The following is an 18998-nucleotide window of genomic DNA, read 5'->3' as shown; positions in this document are numbered from 1 at the left end:
CTACGAACCCTCATCCCCCCACCTCCTCCGCGAGATCGTGTACTGGTACCCGGTAGGGGAGAGGCAGTCTATTCACAGGTAGCGCCCGAGCCGGGCACAGAGCCCAGAAGGGCTGTGCACTGAGCAGTGAGCACCGGACACCGGGATGCTAGCGCGCGCCGCCACACTGCGCCCGGGGCTGGGCAAACCCGGCGGGGCCGACCCCACCCCGCCTGGCGCCGCGCAGGGGGGTCGCGGGTAGGGATCCGGGTGGGCGGGGAGTGTGTGGGGGGGGGCAGTGGCTAGGCCCCTCCCCGCCGGCTGCCCGGGCCGACCAGACGCTCCCTGGGGCCGCGCCGGGCCAACGCCCGGCAGGCGAGCCAGCTCCGGACATCCGCTTCCACCTTCCCGCGAAGCCTTGTGGCCCCGGGGCCTGCCTCGGCGTTGGGTCGGGGACCGCGGCCTCCGGCCTCCAGGCTCCAGCTTGCCGCCGCGCGCGCCGAGCGCACCTGACCCTGGCGGGCGGGGCGGCGGGCGGGGCGGGGCGGCGAGGCTGACGTGGCCCGCGGCATGGAGCGGGCGTGATTCATCAGTGGCCGCGCGGGACCGGCGGGGGGCGAGCGCCGCGGCAGCCTAGGCGCCGGGAGCCTAGCAGTGGCGGCGGCGGCGGAGGCGGAGGCGGCGGCGTCCCCGGCCGGGCCTCCCAAGAGCGCTCCTCTCCCTGTCGGTGGCCGAGACCCTGCGAAGGTCAAGATGGAAGAGATCCTGAGGAAGCTGCAGAAGGAAGCGTCCGGGAGCAAGTACAAAGCCATCAAGGAGAGCTGCACCTGGGCCCTGGGTAAGCGCGGGACACGGGGCGCCGGGCACCTGCCGGCGGGTCGGGCTCCCGCGACCCTGCTCGCGGCCGCGGGAGGGCCGCGCGGGCTGGGGCTGAGCGGGCCCTGATGCTTGGGGCTTCCGATGAGCTGCTGTTATGCATGCGTTTTGCGCGATTGAAAGAGTTGCCTCGGCGAATTGATGCGGGATATGAGAATTTTGGATCGGGCGTTGACATCCATCTGCCTCTTCTCTGGTCTCTGTCTTCTACCAGACTTTAGCGGGGAACCGTGGTCCTCCCCGCCAGGAGGCCCCCTTTTCCCTATCCCCAGCAAGGTAGAGACGATGGTCACCCATCTCCGAGTTAGACAGGACCACCAGCCGGTGCGAATCCAGGGGCCGGATTCCAAGCGCCTGTGGGAAAAAGGGAAGTTGAACCATCAACCTCGATCTCGAAACACTGGCGAATGTGACCAGGAAGGAATGGCTTCTTTGATTTTCCAGATAGAGGCCAGCTTGTTAAGTATTAGCTTCCATGGTTATTGTACATGAAACATTACATGCGTATGGGATTGCGTTACCTCTGTAATTCTGCTGTGGTGTGCCCTTCAGACAGGTGGGATTTTAAATTTGTGAGCCATGCAAGTATTGAAGTAAGTTCCTGGTAGCACATCTGTGATTCCCATCAGACTCGGGTTTGCCCAACTCCACCTCAAAGAAGACTGCAAGACATTCATTCCAATTCGGCACGAATTTGGGCAATCAGAATTGTCTGGATGGGAATGCAGAGGGATCAGGAGCATACTTTGGGTGACACTGATCGAACCATGGTAAGGCGGAGGAGAAACCAAGGCAGACTTGGGGGCCCCTGGCCTGGCCCAAGCCTTTGTGCCTTTCCTCAGCTGCCATTCAATTACAAAATAAGATTGAATCTCTTTCTCTCTTAATCAGAAAGCAATCAGTGCGTGATATGACACCACTATGGTACAACCTGAAAAGAGAGAAGTGCCATTAGCAGGTTTTCCACTAAATGTAGAATCTGGTGGTGTTTTAGGTGACTCTGTTAATATTCAGAGGATTGAAATTCACATATATTGGGTGTATGTGTACAGACAATTCTAGCAACGTCATTTTTCTTTGACAACTGCATATGTCATGGAAGTTTATCTTGTAGGCTGAACTTGACCATTGTTTACGTTTTGGGAATAGGGACCAGATATACTTGAGCAGCTAGGCTCTTAAAGCCACAGTACTAATTTTCCATTGCCATTGTCATTCAGCAGAGCCATTGAGCGCTAGATTCCCAAATGCCTCTAATGAAGGGTCACAGATGGCTGAGTAACATAATAAAGCCGGGCCTGACTGCGCTTTAAACATGCCATTCCTATGTTCATTATTATTTTGCTGTAAATTAAGCAGATTGAGATAACAGGGAGGAGAAGAGTGATTGAGTATTTTTAATGTTTAAATTTTGATTTTCAACATCTTTTTAAATTAAACTGCAGTGTTGCTGAGTCTAGATCCTTGAAGCCACCTGGGAAGCCCACACGTGAGGCAGGTATCCGAGCCAAGCCTGGAGTCCGTCCTGACCACAGGAGTGGCTCTGATTCCTTTCCCAGTGACTGTTCTTCTGTAGTTACCGAGAGAAGGCAGAGTGCATGAAATAGTTAAGTAACAGTGCCTGACATTCACTGTGAGGGTTGGGATGAGTAAATCAGGAAAACAGATCAAAGAAGAGGGCATAGAATATGGGGTCAGGGGTGGGGTGGGGAGGAAATGGCTGTGAGCTGGTAGGGCTTTTAAAGTAGATTTGCCTTGAAATCATAGGTAAGCTGTGGATTCCATCTTCTCTTCAGTTATTTATTTAGCAAACATTTATGAAGGCCTCCCCTGTGCTGAGCATGGGGCTAGAAGGATGAGTACGATGCTTCTTCCCTGTAAGGAGGGCATGTGAAGGGAGAAGGGAGCATGAACAAAGACTGTATGGCTTCCTGCTCTTTTCTGCTCCAGTCCATTTTCTACCATTCCATCAGTTGTTGGCTTTGTTTTCGTTTTTTACTATAAAACGCATCCCCTTCAACCCCATAATTTCTTTCTAGATTAAAGTGTAAATTCCTTAGAACACTCTTTAGAATCTAACCCCAGCTCTTGTTTCTTCTTGCTCTGTGACCCCCAAGGGTTTCATAAACTAGAGTGAGCTGCAGCTCTTCTGTGAACACACCAGGCACTGTCTGCTTCTCTGTCTTTACTCCTGCTGGGAATTCCCCTTCCAGACTCCTAAGGCCTAACTCACATAGGAAGCAATCCCTGGGCTCTTCAGGCAAATCCGTTCCTCCCCTGGGTTCAGAGCCCTGCCTTCATGACTGCCTTAGAGCACCTAATACTTTGGATTATTTGGCCATGACAGTTCTTCTAGGGGCAGGATAATTGAGAAATATTGTATTCAGGAGACCAAACCCTCCTGCCCCCAAAACAACAGCAACAATAACAACAACAATAACAATAACAACAACAACAAACCCCTAATTCAAGCTGACTTGAGCAAAATGGAATTTATTCACTCTCGTCACTAAATCCCCCCTGTAAAGCTAGCTGTGGGTTGAATATGGCTCAGGAATTACAGTTCAAGGACCTTGCTCTGCTCTTTTTGGGGAGATTGAAACACTCTTCATGAGTCTCCTGGGCTTGTGAATCATCACATTGAGACCATCTCATGAGAAAGAAGCATCAGCCCACATAGACCATCTGAGGGGAGAGGGATCAACCCCCATTAAAACCACCATGGGAGGGAAGAGTCATTTTCACACTTAGTCCATCTGAAGAAAAAGGGGTTATCTCCCACTTGGACCATTATAGGGGAAAGGGGTTACCTTGATATCACAGGAAAGAGGCGTCATTTCCCACTAAAACCATCACAGGAGAGAGGAGTTGTCTCCCACCGAAAGGACATGGGGATGTCATTGCCATATGTTGGCCATCACAGGAGAAAGGGGTCCTCTCCCACTTGCCTGTCATCAGATCATCTCAAGAGAGTGGAGCTCTTCTAGTCACTCCTGCCCAGTCTTTGGTTTCACTTTTTCTCTCTTGGTCCTAATGGGTCATGTGTATACCAAAACCAGTCCTCCAGCTAAGGAATAGAATGGGCTATCTGGCTTTGATCTAGGCTACAAGGCTCACCCAAATCCCTGACTCAGAAAGGGATAGTTTCTTCAAAACAAATTTAGGATTCTGTTTCCGACAGCTGGTCAGCCCAAACAACAAATGTCAACAGTGTAGACGTGTGCTTCTTGAATGGAGGGACTGTCCCTTATGCTTCTGTGTGGCTTTCACACCTACAATAAGAGAAGCAGTTGTTTATAAACAGATCAGCCCATTAATGACTTGTTTGGGTCTTAAGTGAAATTTATCTTTTTTTTCTGTTTGCAAAAGTTACATACGCTCATTTTAGAATATTGAAAAATATTTGGACAGTATAAAGAAAAAAACTAACATCACCTGTAATCTCAAAACCTAGAAAGATCGCTAATCACATTTTGGAGTAGTTCCCTTCTGCAGAGGGTTATACTATCTATGGCAGACTGTCATTTGTTTTTTCTTAGCTTTAGCATCTTCTATGTTTTCATTGATACTTCTCTGAAAATCGGTTTTCTTAATGGCTGCATAATAACCAACAAGCAATATATATATATATATATATATATATATATATATATATATATATATATGGCCGGGGACCATGTCTTCATTTTAGAAACCTGTGATGTTTACACATATCAGGAGACTTGTTTCAAAATGGATTTGGAAATGGAGGAGAGGAGAAAGAAAACTAGGGGCTGGAACACCAGGTAGGGAAAGAAGAATAGTCTATCCCTCCTGCTTTCCCTCTACCTTTCCACCTACTTTTCCTTCCGCCAGTTTCTGTTACGTTTACAGCTCGACTTCTCAAAAAGTCTGTAGTGCATGTGGCCACAGCCTGGCTTTCCACTCCCTCTTCCACTACCTCTGTCTATCTCCATCTCCCATCCTGCCACCACCTGGTGGTGAAGAATCCCCATCCAGCTAAGGGATTCTCAGCTGCATGGAACACACTGGCACCCGACTTCCCCTGGCCCCCAGGACCATGCCTTGCCCACTGTTACCATGCCTCCCAAGCGGCCCTGCTCCCTTTGCCAGCTCCCGCACTTCTCCCTCACCTGAATGTTTGAGTCTCTCAGAAGTCAGCCCAGAGGCCTCTTCCCTTCCTCCTAGCCCCACTGGAGTTCAGCCACCCGTCTCCACAGCTTCAGGTCGGCAGCTGAGAATGTGATGCACCCATTTCCCTCACTTGTCCGCCCCAGGTTCCCCAGGTGACCCGGTACGGGTACCTACTCAGCGTCTCCAATTGGCGAGGATATGCTCAGTATGGCTGCTCTGCGATTTTCCTTTGTCTTTTTTCTTTCTTCAGGTTCTTGGTTAGCCTTTGTAGGGTTGGGTGCTATTGAACATCTTAAGTTGAATATAACCCCGCCCTGTCTAATGAGGAAAACTGCCAGGATTTGGTTGCTGAGTGTCAGCACCTCCCCTTGGAGAGCAGCAACGAATTGTCCGGGGCCCTGGCCTGCTAACCACTAGGCCACACTGACCTGACCGGCCTTTGATCTGCTCCCTGCACCTGCATCTCAGGGCTTTGCTTTAGGGTTATCCTGTCTCATCTTAATGACTAACCTCAGTTCTTCCACTTCCTCCTTTGGCCTTGTTGGCTACAGCATCCCTGACCCTACTGATCCCATCTTTCACTTTTGCGGATTGTCTTGCCTACACCCATTCTTTGCTCCATTGGCCACAACAGGCTGAGATCCTATCATGTTTTAGACTGCTCTCACTGCTGAGTCTTGGAGATACATCTGGTATCCATTTTTCCTTCTGATCTTTCAGCAGACCAGCAGAAATAGTTCTCCTTCTCCAATGAAATTGGTTCATACCGGTAGGGCTTGTGGACTCTAAGCCATGAAGAAAGGAATCCACACAGTTTGAGCTGACAAAACTGGGAGCAAATCAGAACTTGGAATATTGAGATTTCTAATAATAAATAAATATTTGGTCTTTGTTCTTATTTCTGGCACAGAGCCCCTAAAATTCTTGAATTTCTAGGTGAAGAGGACCATAAAGTGTTTTTGTCATGTTAACGAAGAAGCAACCTAAGGGTGGAGGCTGTTGCTAAGAGGACCAACCCTGTGTTTAGAGAGTTGGAATTTTCAGTCCCTCCCCAGACCTCCAGGGAAGGTAGAGGGGCTGGAGATTGCGTTCAGACTCCCATGGCTGATGATGTAATTAGTCATTCCTATGTAATGAAGCCTCCATAAAAAACCCAAAAGGATGGGGTTCGGAGAGCTTCTGGGTTGGTAAACCCATGGAAACATGGGGAGAATGGCACCCTCAGAGACATGAAGCTCGCCTTTTCTCCATACCTTGGCGCATGCTTCTCTTCCATTGGGCCCTTCCTGAGTTTTGTCCTTTTATAATAAACCAGTAATATAGTAAGTGAAATGTTTCTCTGAGTTCTGTGAGCTGTTCTAACAAATTAACTGAACCCAAAGAGGGGGCTCATTCATACCTTCAGCCTATAGCTGGCCAGTCAGAAGCCAAGATGACAACCTGGATTTGGGATTGGGGTCTGAAAAGGGGGTGCAGTCCTGTAGGACTGAGCCCTTAACTGTGGGATCTGATGCTGTCTCCTAGTCAACGGTGTCAGAATTGAATTAAATGGTAGGACCGCCAGCTGGTGTGAGGGAATTACTTGTTCGTGTGGGGAAGCCTCCCCCAACCACACATGTTGGAACTGGATACAGAATTGTTAGCCCTATTGAAATAGAACAGCTTTGGCTGGGGGGCCGTGGGGGAGGGGGAAGAGAATAGTGTTTCATTATCTCTGCTGTTGGAGGCAGGAGTAGTGTGAATAATCCACAGCAATGGTAAAGTAGTGAACATCCAGGCTGGGTTAATGAGATTTGAGGGTGAGCCTCCTTTCAATATCCCTAACTGTAGGATGATTAAAAAAAAAAAAAAGTTTTATCTACCATGTCATAAATGTATGTGAGCATCATGAGATGTTGCATAAAATGCTTTGTGAACATCGAGGCTCTCACAATTATGAATTATTATTTGAGGGTGTTAAAGCAGTATTTCAAAGAAAGAGCTTTCCCTTCCATATTTATTATTTTTTTAATTGAAGTTTAATTGACATACAAAACTATATTAATTTCAGGTGTACAACTTAGTGTTTTGACCATTCTGTACGTTACAAAATGTTCACAGTAAAAGTGTAGTTACTGTCTGTCACGAGGCAAAGTTCTTAAAATGTTATTGACGATATCCCCTGTGCTGTACTCTTCACCCCTGTGACTTATTTATTTTGTTACTACAAGTTTGTACCTCTTAATCCCCTTCTCCAGTTTAACCCATCCTCCACACCTCTCCCCTCTGGTAATCTTCAGTTTGTTCTCTGTACATATTCATGAGTCTATTTTGGGTTTTTGTTTATCTGTTTGTTTTGTTTTTTAGATTCCATATATAAGTGAAAGCATATGGTATTTGTCTTTCTCTGACTTATTTCACTTCGAATAATGTACTCGAGGTCCATCTACCCTCTCACAAATGATGAAATGTCATTCTTTTTCTTATGACTGAGTAATATTCTATTATATATATTGCACCTCATTTTCTTTATCCACTCATTTATTGAGGGATGCTTAGGTTGCTTTCATTTCTTGGCTATTGTAAATAATGCTGCAATAAACATAAGGGTCCTATATCTTTTTGAATTACTGTTTTTTTTTTCTTCAGGTAAATACCCAGTAGTAGGGGAATTATTGGATGCTATAGTAGTTCTATTTTTAATTTTTTGAGGGACACCCATACTGTTTTCCACAGTGGCTGTACCAATTTATATTTCCACCAATAGCGCATGAGAGTTCTTTTTTCTCACATCCTCACCAACACTTATTTCTTACCTTTTTGATTTTAGTCATTCTGACAGTTGTCAGGTAATATCTGCTAGTGGTTTGGATTTGCATTTTCCTGATGATGAGTGATGTCGAGCATCTTTTCATGTGTCTGTTGGCCATCTGCATGTCTTCTCTGGAAAAATACCTATTCAGGTCCTCTGTCCCTTTTTTAATTGGATTATTTGGAGTGGATTTTTATTTTATTTTATTTATCTATTTATTTATTTATTTTGGTGTTGCGTTGTATAAGCTCTTCATATATTTTAGATATTAACCCCTTGTTAGATTTGTAAATATTTTCTCCCATTCAGTAGGTTACCTTTTGTTTTTGCTGATTGTTTCCTTTGCTCTACAAGAGCTTTTTAGTTTGATGTAGTCCCAGTAGTTTATTTTTACTTTTGTTTCCCTTGTCCTTTGTCTATTTTTATTGCAAGAATATAACATTTTAGCCAATTGTAGATTAAATTGAAATTCTTGTTCAGGTTGAAATTTAGTTATTCATTCTGTGTTTCTGTAGGGAAATGTATCCTAATTTTTTAACTGCTCTGAGGAAGTCTTTTGAGCTATCAAGAGAGGGTTTTTAGGTATGAGTGACTTGCATGCAGATAATTGAGAACTGACTAATGTATAATTATAGGAATTTCCAGGGAAAAAAGAAACTAAGAAATTTATCTGCAAATTCTCAGTCTATATGTATTTATTTTTAACTTTGTAATTTTCCTTCTGCAGAAACCCTGGGTGGTGTGGATACCATTGTCAAGATCCCTCCACACTTGCTGAGGTAAGGAGACTGGAGTTGTAAAATATGGTGGAAGTAAAAATCGCCAACTGTGTCTTCCTGAAGCCCCAGATAACCTGACTGGCATATAGCATTTTACTTGTTGACTGAATGCTGTTTTTTTTTTTTTAATATTTTATTTATTTATTTGAGACAGAGACAGTGAGAGAGAGTATGAGCAAGGAGAAGGTCAGAGAGAGAAGCAGACTCCCCGTGGAGCTGGGAGCCTGATGTGGGACTCTATCCCGGGACTCCAGGATCATGACCTGAGTTGAAAGCAGTCGCTCAACCGACTGAGCCATCCAGGCACCCCTGAACGCTCTTTTTTAAACCCATGAGCTGGGATAGTTCATGAGGTTAACATGATGGGAACCTGACTGCAGTGATTTCTAGGCATCTGTGGAGTGAGTGAAATCAGTAATCCAGAGAAAGCAGCTGAGGAATGAAGTGGAAGTGTAAAATTGGTCAGGGAGAAAAATGTCCAGAATCTAAGAGAGAATGTAGACATTGGGCAAGATCTTCCACTGCAGACTAGGAAATGCCCCCACCCCTTGCTAGGGAGAAGCAGTCCTACATCCTGTGGGATGGATTTAAACTCCCACTGGTCCCTTGGCTGGACACCATCTCTCATAAACTCTGTAGCCATATTCAACAAGCCAGAAGTAGTGAGCCTGTTTTCCCGCCTTCCTTACGGTTCCCCATTCCCCTTTATCATGGAAGAAATGCCCTGCGTTGGACATTTGAAAAGAACAAGTAAGAAAGTTGCCTATGATTACATCACCTAAAGATAACCACTGAAAATTGTTTAACAGATTTTCTTAACAGACTTTTCCTTACAGATACACATTTTTACAAATTAGTATGAATTTTATTTATGTTTGTTTCTTCCTTATTTTTTCAGGCCACATAATATGAAGAACATTTTCTAATGTCAATATATGTTCTTGAAATTAAAATATTGTATATTCTTCCATTATATGTCTGCTGTAACATTTATTCAGTAATTTTCTTGTTATTAAACATTTGGATGATTTCTAGATTTTTTTGACATTATTAAAAATATTGACTTAAACAGTCTTTTGTTGAGTAAAGTTCTATACTGTAGGACATTATGATTTATTAGGTGTTTTCCATCTCTACAATTAGAAAGAACAAGAATTATGATTCTGTGTTTTTAAAAAATTTATTGCTTCTCCTATAGTATCTGCTACAAGCTGATATATTGTAGGGGAATTCATGTATTAATGAAACCAAATGTACTTTTATGTGTACAAAGCTAAATGGATAGAATGCCTGGCAATAACACTCTTGCCTGGGGTTGGGGGGCTGTGTTCCAGGCGGGGTATACATGAAGACTTTCTAAGACATATGAAGGTATTGATGGTTTAGGGAGATGGTTTCCTGGTCTTCATCATCTATAGATACTCTTTCTGAAAACTGCTTTTGCTACATCTCCTTTTCTATCTTACCTATTAGAGTCCCTTTTCTCCTTGACCAAGGAAGGCACAGCTATTACCCAACCCATTCCAAACCTTACTGTGGTGTGTTGTCCTGGGGTGCAAAAGTCTCGTCCCACCAACAAAGCACTATGAAAATACTAGTGTTTGTGTTGGTAAAAAGGCCAGATTTAATGGCCAGACCATACATCTTTTTGTAAGTTAGTTTTTTCATCTTGGCTTTCAACAAAATTGAAGGAAGACCTAATCTAATTATAAGATAATAGACAAAAAGATGTTTCGATGGTAAGTATCCTTCATTCTCTTCTTTGTGTAAATAAGATTTCTTACTGCTTACATCCATAAAAATGAAAAGGTATGGAAATGATGTTAAATCCCCACCTTATTATAGCAATAAGGAATACTCCATCCATAGGTATATGAAGTAATTGGAGAAAAATAAACTTGGCTTATCTGTTTCTTTAGAAATGCATTCTAATGAAACAGAAAAAAAATAAAATAAAAAAGACAAAATAAAAGTATGCTTTCCATGTTAACTACATTAACATTCTTATAAATATTCATTAGTGTTGTTTGGATCAGTTGGGTCCATTAGTAATCACACCTTGAACCAGAAGAAAAGTAAACACTTTTAAATAGTATGGACATAGGAAATTTTTTAAAAATCACTTTATACACATTTTGTTATATAGAAATGTAACAGGGAGATTAATAAAAGCCTCTCAAGAGTTAAGACATATTATATTGAGAGAAAATTAAGTTGGGGAAATAGAATGGAAATATAAGTTCAAGGAGAAAATAGACCAATGTAGCATTTTTTTACTGTTAAAGAAGAGTTTGCTCATAAACTTTTTTGTTGGATGAAGGTGGTTTTCAAACTGTTGTGGTATTTAGATTTCACTAGATACATTTAAAGACCTGACATGTTTTAATTAAAAATTGTAGTACTTTTAATATGGCAGAATCGTAACCTTTTCCAGTAATTAAAATTATAAAGAAATGTAAATGTGAATTTAAAATACATGAAAAACAGAACTTTAACTTTTTCTTAGTGGCTGTTTGAGCAAAAAAGTTTAGTTAACAATGCCTTAAAGGTGAGTTCCTCATCCAGAGGGTTGTTGAACCTGGCGGCTGGGCTTCTTGTGGTTCTGGGTCTGTGATGAAAGTTCTGCCTATAGTGTTAGGGGTGAGAAGGCGGCGATGACACTGGAGAAGCCTCCTAGCCTGCTGGTTAAGAACATTCATCAAAAGACAACTGGTATTTTCCAACTCTTGGTATGTGTGTTGGGGCGTGAAAAGATGAGCTACAGAATATGCCGTGTTAATGGGACCTAAACATGGTTGGTCAGCATTTAGCCATGCCATTTAGCTTTCCTGTCACCCATGGCCTTGAGATTTCCCCAGAGCTAGCTTGCCATCTTGTACAACCCCGAGAAGGGCGGGGGTGGGGGGGTGTCACCAAATTGCTGGGAAGGATGCCAGATCAGGAGCTGTGGACAAATATATATCGGTGTCTTTCCATATCTTCACCACTGTTAGCAGATCAATCGGAGTGTTTATCCTAACGAGAAAGAGCTGCCGAGGTCATCCTGTGTATGTGTATTGTGTTCTCGGTGTGCAGTGAGGTCTATCAAACATCTTTGTGTGAGAACTAAACCCTATATATGAGACAAAGCAGATGTGAGCATTGCTCTTAAAGGTTTTATATTCAGAAGGAGGAGGATAAAGACGCACAGAACTGGAAAACCATGTTTTGTGCTGGCCACTGTGTATTTATGGTAGAATTGTATACATATAAGGGGGTTTCAGTTTGACCATGAGTCATAATCGTTTTCAAGCCTCTTTTAGGGTATGGGAAGAAGCCATAATTAGAACAAAAAAAGAGCTCTTGAATCAATATTTGTCTGATTTACTATTTCCCTTTATCGTAAGAGAAGTGATATAATGAGTTATGCTGTAATGGGCTTTTGTTTCTTTGTTGTCAAGTCAGTTTTGCTTTAATCCTTTGATTCCGCTGCCAGGCACTTTGAAACCCAGAGAGTACTTAACTCTGTCCAGTCACTGCATTTAACAGAGCATCTTTCTATTGTTTGAGTACCTGCTCAAAAAAAAAAAAAAATTAAAAATAAAAATAAAAATAAAAAAGATCTAGTCACTGTAAATATGTATACCCAGGAAAGAATTTGGATATATTAATTATTTTTCTTCAATTATATTTTAATTATTTTTCTTCAGTTATACTTCTATTTAGCACATGAGAAAGAAACCAGATTAACTATGTCTTGTGTTCTCATGATTTTGTATTCAGTTTCCATTTCCATTTCTGATAATCGCTTAGAAGTGATTAGTTACAGATATTTTGTTGTTTCAGAAAGGGCAATAGGGAATAATTCAAATCTCAGATACTTTTGCTATGCTCTTTTTCTTCAGTTTTCTTTTGCCACCAACTGATTGCCTTTTACGTTAACTATATTAATGTTATGATAAATAATTACTCATACTGTTTTGCTCAGTTGTGTGCATTAGTAATGATAGCTCAGATCAGAAGAAAACTGAAACCTTGAGAGACTTGTGGTTGCATTATCTTCTGTTTTTCTTTTACCGTTGATTGCTCTGTGGACTTCATCTCCACACTAAAATTGTCCTGATGTCACATGAATAATTTTCGTCACTCCAGTGACTGGACTCAGTCATACGTAGAGCATTGCAGGGAAGAACCCCGTGGTAAAACAATTTTAGGTGAAGATAAGGAGTGGTTGGAGGCATTGCCTCTTCCGCCCCAGACTCTCAGTGAGCAGATGTCCACTCTCATGGCTGGTAAGTGAGCCTCTGTAGCAAAAGGGGTAGGGATTCATGCAGAGTGCCGGTGGGAGCCTGTGTCAGTGATGGAGGAAGGCCCAGGGATCCTGTCCTGTGGAATATTTCTGAATTTGTTAGTAGGTAGTAATGTGAAAGTCATTCTGTCTTTCGTACCCTAAGTCTTGCTTTTGAGCTTGGCAGTGAGTTTAAGGTCCTTACCTTCCTCCACGAAAAGCCTGTCCCCTCATGACCTTTGCTTCTCTTTTCCTTCTTCTTAAACTTCAGTCCTTCCATGTCTTCACAGGGTTGAAAACCCATGAACAAGTGAGCTGTTGAAGTGTCCTTAGACGCAAAAAGGAGGTCATCGATAGCTCAGGCTTTTCCTTTGATTGGGGTCACCATTTCTGTATTCTACTTGGTTTACAAGCAGAAGGCAACTAAGGGTGCTCCCTTAGACTTGGTGAACTATCTCTGACTGAGTCAAGTGAGCACAAAGCATTGTTGACTTCTTTGTTGTTAGCCACTGGGTTTTCAACCAAGTGATGATAAGACTGGGAAGCTACTGGTCGAGAAATTTCAGTAGTTAATGGGAAATGTTTTCTGTTTCAGACATTTTTTCTACTTTATCCTGTCACCTTCTCTACCTCCTTGCTTTTCCCGTGTGGTCTGGAGAATCAAATGATAGAACCAAAATAACCTGGTCATTTTTGGAATCTTCAGGGCTGTGGTGGTTTTTGTTATGAATATTCAGGGATGATGTCTGTGTTTTGTGAACTGTCGCCAGCCTTGCTTGGCAGGAAACACCTGGCTTAAGCCCACCTGGGCTTAACCACAACTTCTGGAATGTTTGGCTTCCTGCAAATTGGTTCATCAGCCGTCCTCTTCCCTCCCCCCCTGTCCTTGTGATGGCTTGGTTAAGATGATACCTGGTTCTGTCTGATCATCTTTCCCTCAGAAATCTTGAAGAGTTTATATTATATCCAACCCTAATTGTGAAAAAGAAAAGGGCTCTTCTGTGGGCCTTTCAGTACTCTTGTTGTGTGTAGTCACCACCTTTTCTAGATCATTCTTGACTTGCTGGCACATTCCCCCAAAATGGTCTTCCCTGTCTAATGGAGTTTTGCAATGTTCTTCTGCTTCTGAGTCTTGGTGGGGTGTGGTCAGTCTCTCTCCTGGCGTCTGGGCAAGAATGGTTTGCCTGCTGCCTTCTCCAGTGACTTTGAAACTCCAAATTCTGGTGACTGTGGATCTCGATATCCTCACATAGCTCTACTTAAATCTTCAAGAAGGATGCTTTTCACCCCATGTGAAGGCCCAGAGACCTTAAGCCACCACCAGTTTGCTGCCATAGTTGAGCTGCCTGGCTCTCTGAATTTTCTACTCTGTCTTTCCTGTCAGATTTCCAGGAGGTTCACTCCCCTTCGACTGGGACCAGGTGGGGTGAGTGAGGCGGGGTCATGTAAGTGCAGGGTTCGGTATTTTGTTCATCATGGAATTTGGCATTCATTTTGAGTTTTTAAAATGTGGCATTAAAACATCTCACACCGGTCAGAATGGCTGAAATCAAAAACACAGGAGGCAAGTGTTGGTGAGGATGTGGAGAAAAAGGAACCCTTGTGCACTATTGACAGGAATGCAAACGGGAGCGGCCACTGTAGAAAATAGAATGGAGGCTCCTCAAAAAATTAAGTAGAATTAACATATGATCCAGTAATTCCACTGCTGGGTATTTACACAAACAATATGAAAACACTAATTCAAGTTTATCACAGCAATTAAATTATTTAATTTATCACAGCATTATTGACAATAGTCAAATTATGGAAGCAACCCAAGTGTCCATCAGTAGACGAATGGATAAAGAAGATGAGAGATATATGTATACAATGGGATATTACTCAGCCATAAAAATAATGAACACTTGGCATTTGTAACAACATGGGTGGATCTAGATGGTATAATGCTAAGCAACATAAGTCAGAGAAAGACAAATACTATATGATTGTACACATGTGGAATTTAAGAAATTAAACAAATGAACAAAAAGAAAAGAGACAAACAAAAAAAACCAGACCCTTAACAACAGAGAACAAACTGATGGTTACCCGAGGGGAGGTGGGGGAATGGGTGAAATAGGTGAGGCGATTAAGAGCACACTTACCATGATGAGCACTGAGTCACGTACGGAATTGTTGAATCACTGTATTGTACACTTGAAATTAATATAACCCTGTTAATTATACTGAATTAAAAAAAATGTGGCATTAAAATATTGTTTATTTAGCTGACTGAGTTTTTTAATGCTCCCTAAAATTTTGTACTCAAGGCCAGTGCCTCAGTCATCTCACCAGAGTTCTAGCCCTGCACTCCCGGTGCTCTCAGAAAGTTCTCATGGCTGCTGGGGCCACCACGTTTAAGTCAAGCTTTATTCTGTCCCCTTCAGATTCCACAGACTATTTCTCATGAAGGATCTTGGTTTCTGCCCTGCTTTGAGTGGAACCTCAGTCACAGGCACCATCAGGGAAACAAGCTCTTAACCACGATGAAGGCCGTGATTAATAAGACCCTCACTTCTGGGATATGCTGTCCCACGTGTACTAGTGTTTTACTTAAGGCATTACCCAGGCCCCATTCCACCTTCCTCCTGGGCCCAACTCAGAAGTTGAAATAAAGCATGCTGTTACAAATCCTCTTCCTTCCTCATGCCAAAGCTTAGACCTAAATGGCTGGTCTGTGGTGTTTGGTTACCAATCCCAAATTCCCTTGAACAGGAAGTATTTTTCTGAGTTGCTCTGTTCATCAAGATTGCCCACCGGGTGTCTCATATACATGCAGCCTTTCCCACTTCGTTATCCCACTTATCCTTGAAGAATGAGCTGTGTTTGCTAGACGAGATCCTTCCCTCCACTGTGCCCTCACTACACTCTGCACAAATTTCTCATGGTGCTTATCCATCAGGTTCGCATTTAAATCTAGGGGTTCTGTTCTGAAACCCTATCCTCAAGAAGTTCATATGTATAAATTAGTCATCTTTTTATTTATTCGAGAGAGGAGAGTGAGAGAGAGATCACAAGTGGGGAGAAGGGGAGAGGGAGAAGCAGACTGCCCACTGAGCAGGGAGCCCAATGCAGCACTTGATCCCAGGACCCTGGGATCATGACCTGAGCCAAAGGCGCCCAAATCATTCATCTTTTCATCCCCTACTTTGGTGCTCTGTATGAGTTTGCAGGATGAAACTGCATTGCATATCCCAGGGAACCTGTGCCTCATCTCCTAGATTCTTAGGAAACATAGTATTTGGAAGAATCCATGCCAGAATGGAATCTCAGCTTTAGCAATAGGACTTGTCACATCTCGTTGACTGAAAGGGGAGGTCCCAGAGACTAGGACCAGAAGCCCAACACCCAATCCATTGATCTCATCTAGTATAGTCTTAAATTCCTCACTCTCTCCTCAACCAAAGCCCTGACTAGCTTAATGTGTATTGGACCAGGGGTTAGGAGTTGGTGGTACTTATTGGGACCCTGATTAATGTTCTGTGCCAAAGGACATTGTGCAAGGATTCGAGCTCTCATTGGCCCACCTGGAAGAGGCAAGCTGACTTCCCTCCCACACTCCCAATATGAATTCCACTTGGGAGTATTTCTGTTTTAAAGAATGTTCACCCCCCAGATTTGCCCCTTTTCTTAGCCCAGGTTATTTACCACGAAAGTGGTATAGATGAGATGAAAATGTCAAGGGAATCCCCGAGCTGTCTTGTTAAAAGGCAGCCATTGGCAGTGAACCTCTTGTTGGCATTTCTCAGTGCCCCTCTGGGAACAATCCCAGACATGACTCCGGCCACAGCCCCGCCGCCTTTCACTCACCTTCTCTGTGATTATTCAGAGCCAACCTCAGCCTAATTGCCTTTCTCCTACCAGTTGCTCTTCCCAGAAAGTCTCTAACAGCACTTTTCCCCATTTGTCCTTGCCTGTGTCCCCCACACCACTCCCGTACCCACCCTGGATGAGCCTCTGCCCAGCCTTCTGCTTCATTTTGCCTGCCTGGTCCACATCCTTTTTCCAGCTCAGATGCTGGCACATACGTCCCTATCTTGATTGGGGGAAACTACTGATCTTTCCACATTCATTAGCATTTATGTTTTGAGAGAACCTTCCACAGTATCTTCTCACTCTTTGTAGGGTTTTTTTTTTTTTTTTAAGATTTTATTTATTTATTTGACAGAAAGAGACACAGCGAGAGAGGGAACACAGCAGGAGGAGTGGGAGAGGGAGAAGCAGACTCCCTGCTGAGCAGAGAGCCTGATGAGGGGGCTTGATCCCAGGCTCCAGACCATGACCTGAGCCGAAGGTAAATGCTTAACAACTGAGCCGCCTAGGCACCCCAGTATGGTTTTATTTTAATGGCTTTTTCTGCTGCTTTTATCTGTTTTAGTGTTTCCATTCTATGCAGAATCCTGGAGCCACTTCAACAGGATGTGCAAAATGTTTATTTTTTAATTGAAATAAACATGGTCACATCAACTGGGAAAGACTGATTTAAAATGGATGAGAACAGCAAATGCCTTCGTCGTGGTTTTTGGCAGACAGTTTCAATCTCGGCGTTGTTTTTGTCTTTCTTGTATCATGGAGGAGTTTTGGGTTCTCCTTGCTAGCTCCTGTCATCCAGAGGCGAAAGCAAGGGATGCTCGTGTAGATTTCCCAGGTCCTGTCTTCAGCTGTGCTAACTGAATGGCGGCTCTTAGCAGAAGTGCCAGACAGATGCTTCTAACGAGGCCTCCACTTTCTTCCAGGTGAATTTCAAGCATCTGTGCTTCTTGTGGATTTAAGCTCATCCTGAGGTCTTACCTCTTTCTGGCTTCTGCTTTTCTTCCCTAGTACAGCTGACCTCCCTTTGCAGAAATAGGCAAATATAAGTCAGTTTTGGCTCTGTTGATCTTTTGCTGGTTCAACATAGGAAGATGATGATGATGATGATAATAAAAATAATGGGTTTAAGACCCTTTGGTTAGTCTAAGACTGGATCATTTTCAGTTATAGAGAATTCTTTATCTCAGCGAGTCATGAAAGGAAGGAGGGAGACTCTGTCAACCTTGCTGGACATAGATGGGGACCATTTACGTGAACAAGGACTTGCCCTGGAGTTGAGATGATGTTCATCTTCCTGAGATCAGGCTTGCCCTAAACAGGTGAGCAGAATGATATTTCTGTGTTGGCCACAAAACCCCACTGGCTAGAAGAATGTGACATGTGGAGGAGCCTTTAGCAGTAGGGATGCTGAAATCCATGTTTGAAATCAAGGTGCCCCAAATATCTAATTTCTCTTTTTCCTTCTCCTGTTGTTAGGGAAGACAAAGAGTATTTCTGTCACCTTGCAACATAGCATAGGTACAATACTATACGATGTCCCAACTTACAAACAGCTTCTTCTGTGTGTTATCTGCCAGCCTGTAGGCCAATCCTAATGGTTTTCTTGTTCTATTCCCTTTGATAAGGAACACCTACAATTAGCTCTCAATTATAAAGCTTCTCCTTGTTAATAGCCCCTGACCTAAAAGCACTTTTAAATGATCAGTCCATTAAATAAGTGTATAACCCACCCAACTAGGTTGTAGGGTCCGGACATTGGGCTTGATTGACATTTTGGGATGTGAGCGAGATATTAATGTTCAAGAATAGCCAGCCACACATCATTCCTTTATGATAAGTGGTTGATATCTTTATTTTATAGCCCTTGGTTCTAAAGGGAAGTATTGGAAGGAAACATAAAACCCCATTTTGAAAAAAATATAACAACCCTATCATGAATCTTCTTTCTTGAGCCTCTTTATTATTTTTGAATGGAAGGAAGGTAGGCTTTTTATTCTATGTTTGGTTTCTATAATTAAACTGTGCCTTACAGGCAATTTAGGTCCAAATTTCCTACTTTATTTCAGAGTATACCTCTGAGAAATTGTTTCTATTGATGGGTTGTAACAGTGGATTCCAGAAGACGGGTAGGGACTGGAGCTTATTGATTTGTGATGTGAATGGTTCAGTGAATTGTTTGTATCTCTCTTGTTCACCCTGTAAGACTTTTTTTTTTCCCTACTGGGGAAGGCATGGTGCAAAGACTAAAATCATTTAGTTTCTTTGGACATCTTCATTTATTAAATATTTTATATTTTTTTCTGTTTTCATTCTACTG

At 43.1% G+C, this 18998-nt stretch overlaps 1 protein-coding gene across 5 annotated transcripts in view; it reads left to right on the top strand.

The window, feature by feature from the left end:
* Window positions 1-290: 290 nt before the first annotated feature.
* The window catches only part of ARFGEF3 (ARFGEF family member 3), a 184895-nt gene continuing 166187 nt past the window's right edge, over window positions 291-18998 (top strand). For all 5 annotated transcript variants that reach the window (XM_004740298.3, XM_004740297.3, XM_004740296.3 and 2 more), the window contains exons 1-2: window positions 291-817; window positions 8508-8559. In XM_004740298.3, coding sequence (XP_004740355.1) covers window positions 733-817; window positions 8508-8559 — 137 coding nt within the window. In that variant the 5' untranslated portion in view covers window positions 291-732. The remainder of the gene's footprint in view (window positions 818-8507; window positions 8560-18998) is intronic.

Source organism: Mustela putorius, unplaced genomic scaffold (genome assembly GCF_011764305.1).
Source record: "Mustela putorius furo isolate JIRA1106 unplaced genomic scaffold, ASM1176430v1.1 tig00003863_pilon_pilon_pilon, whole genome shotgun sequence".
NCBI classification, from domain to species: domain Eukaryota; kingdom Metazoa; phylum Chordata; class Mammalia; order Carnivora; family Mustelidae; genus Mustela; species Mustela putorius.
Note: the sequence above shows the minus strand (reverse complement) of the source record. Positions and strands in the feature narration are given on the sequence as shown.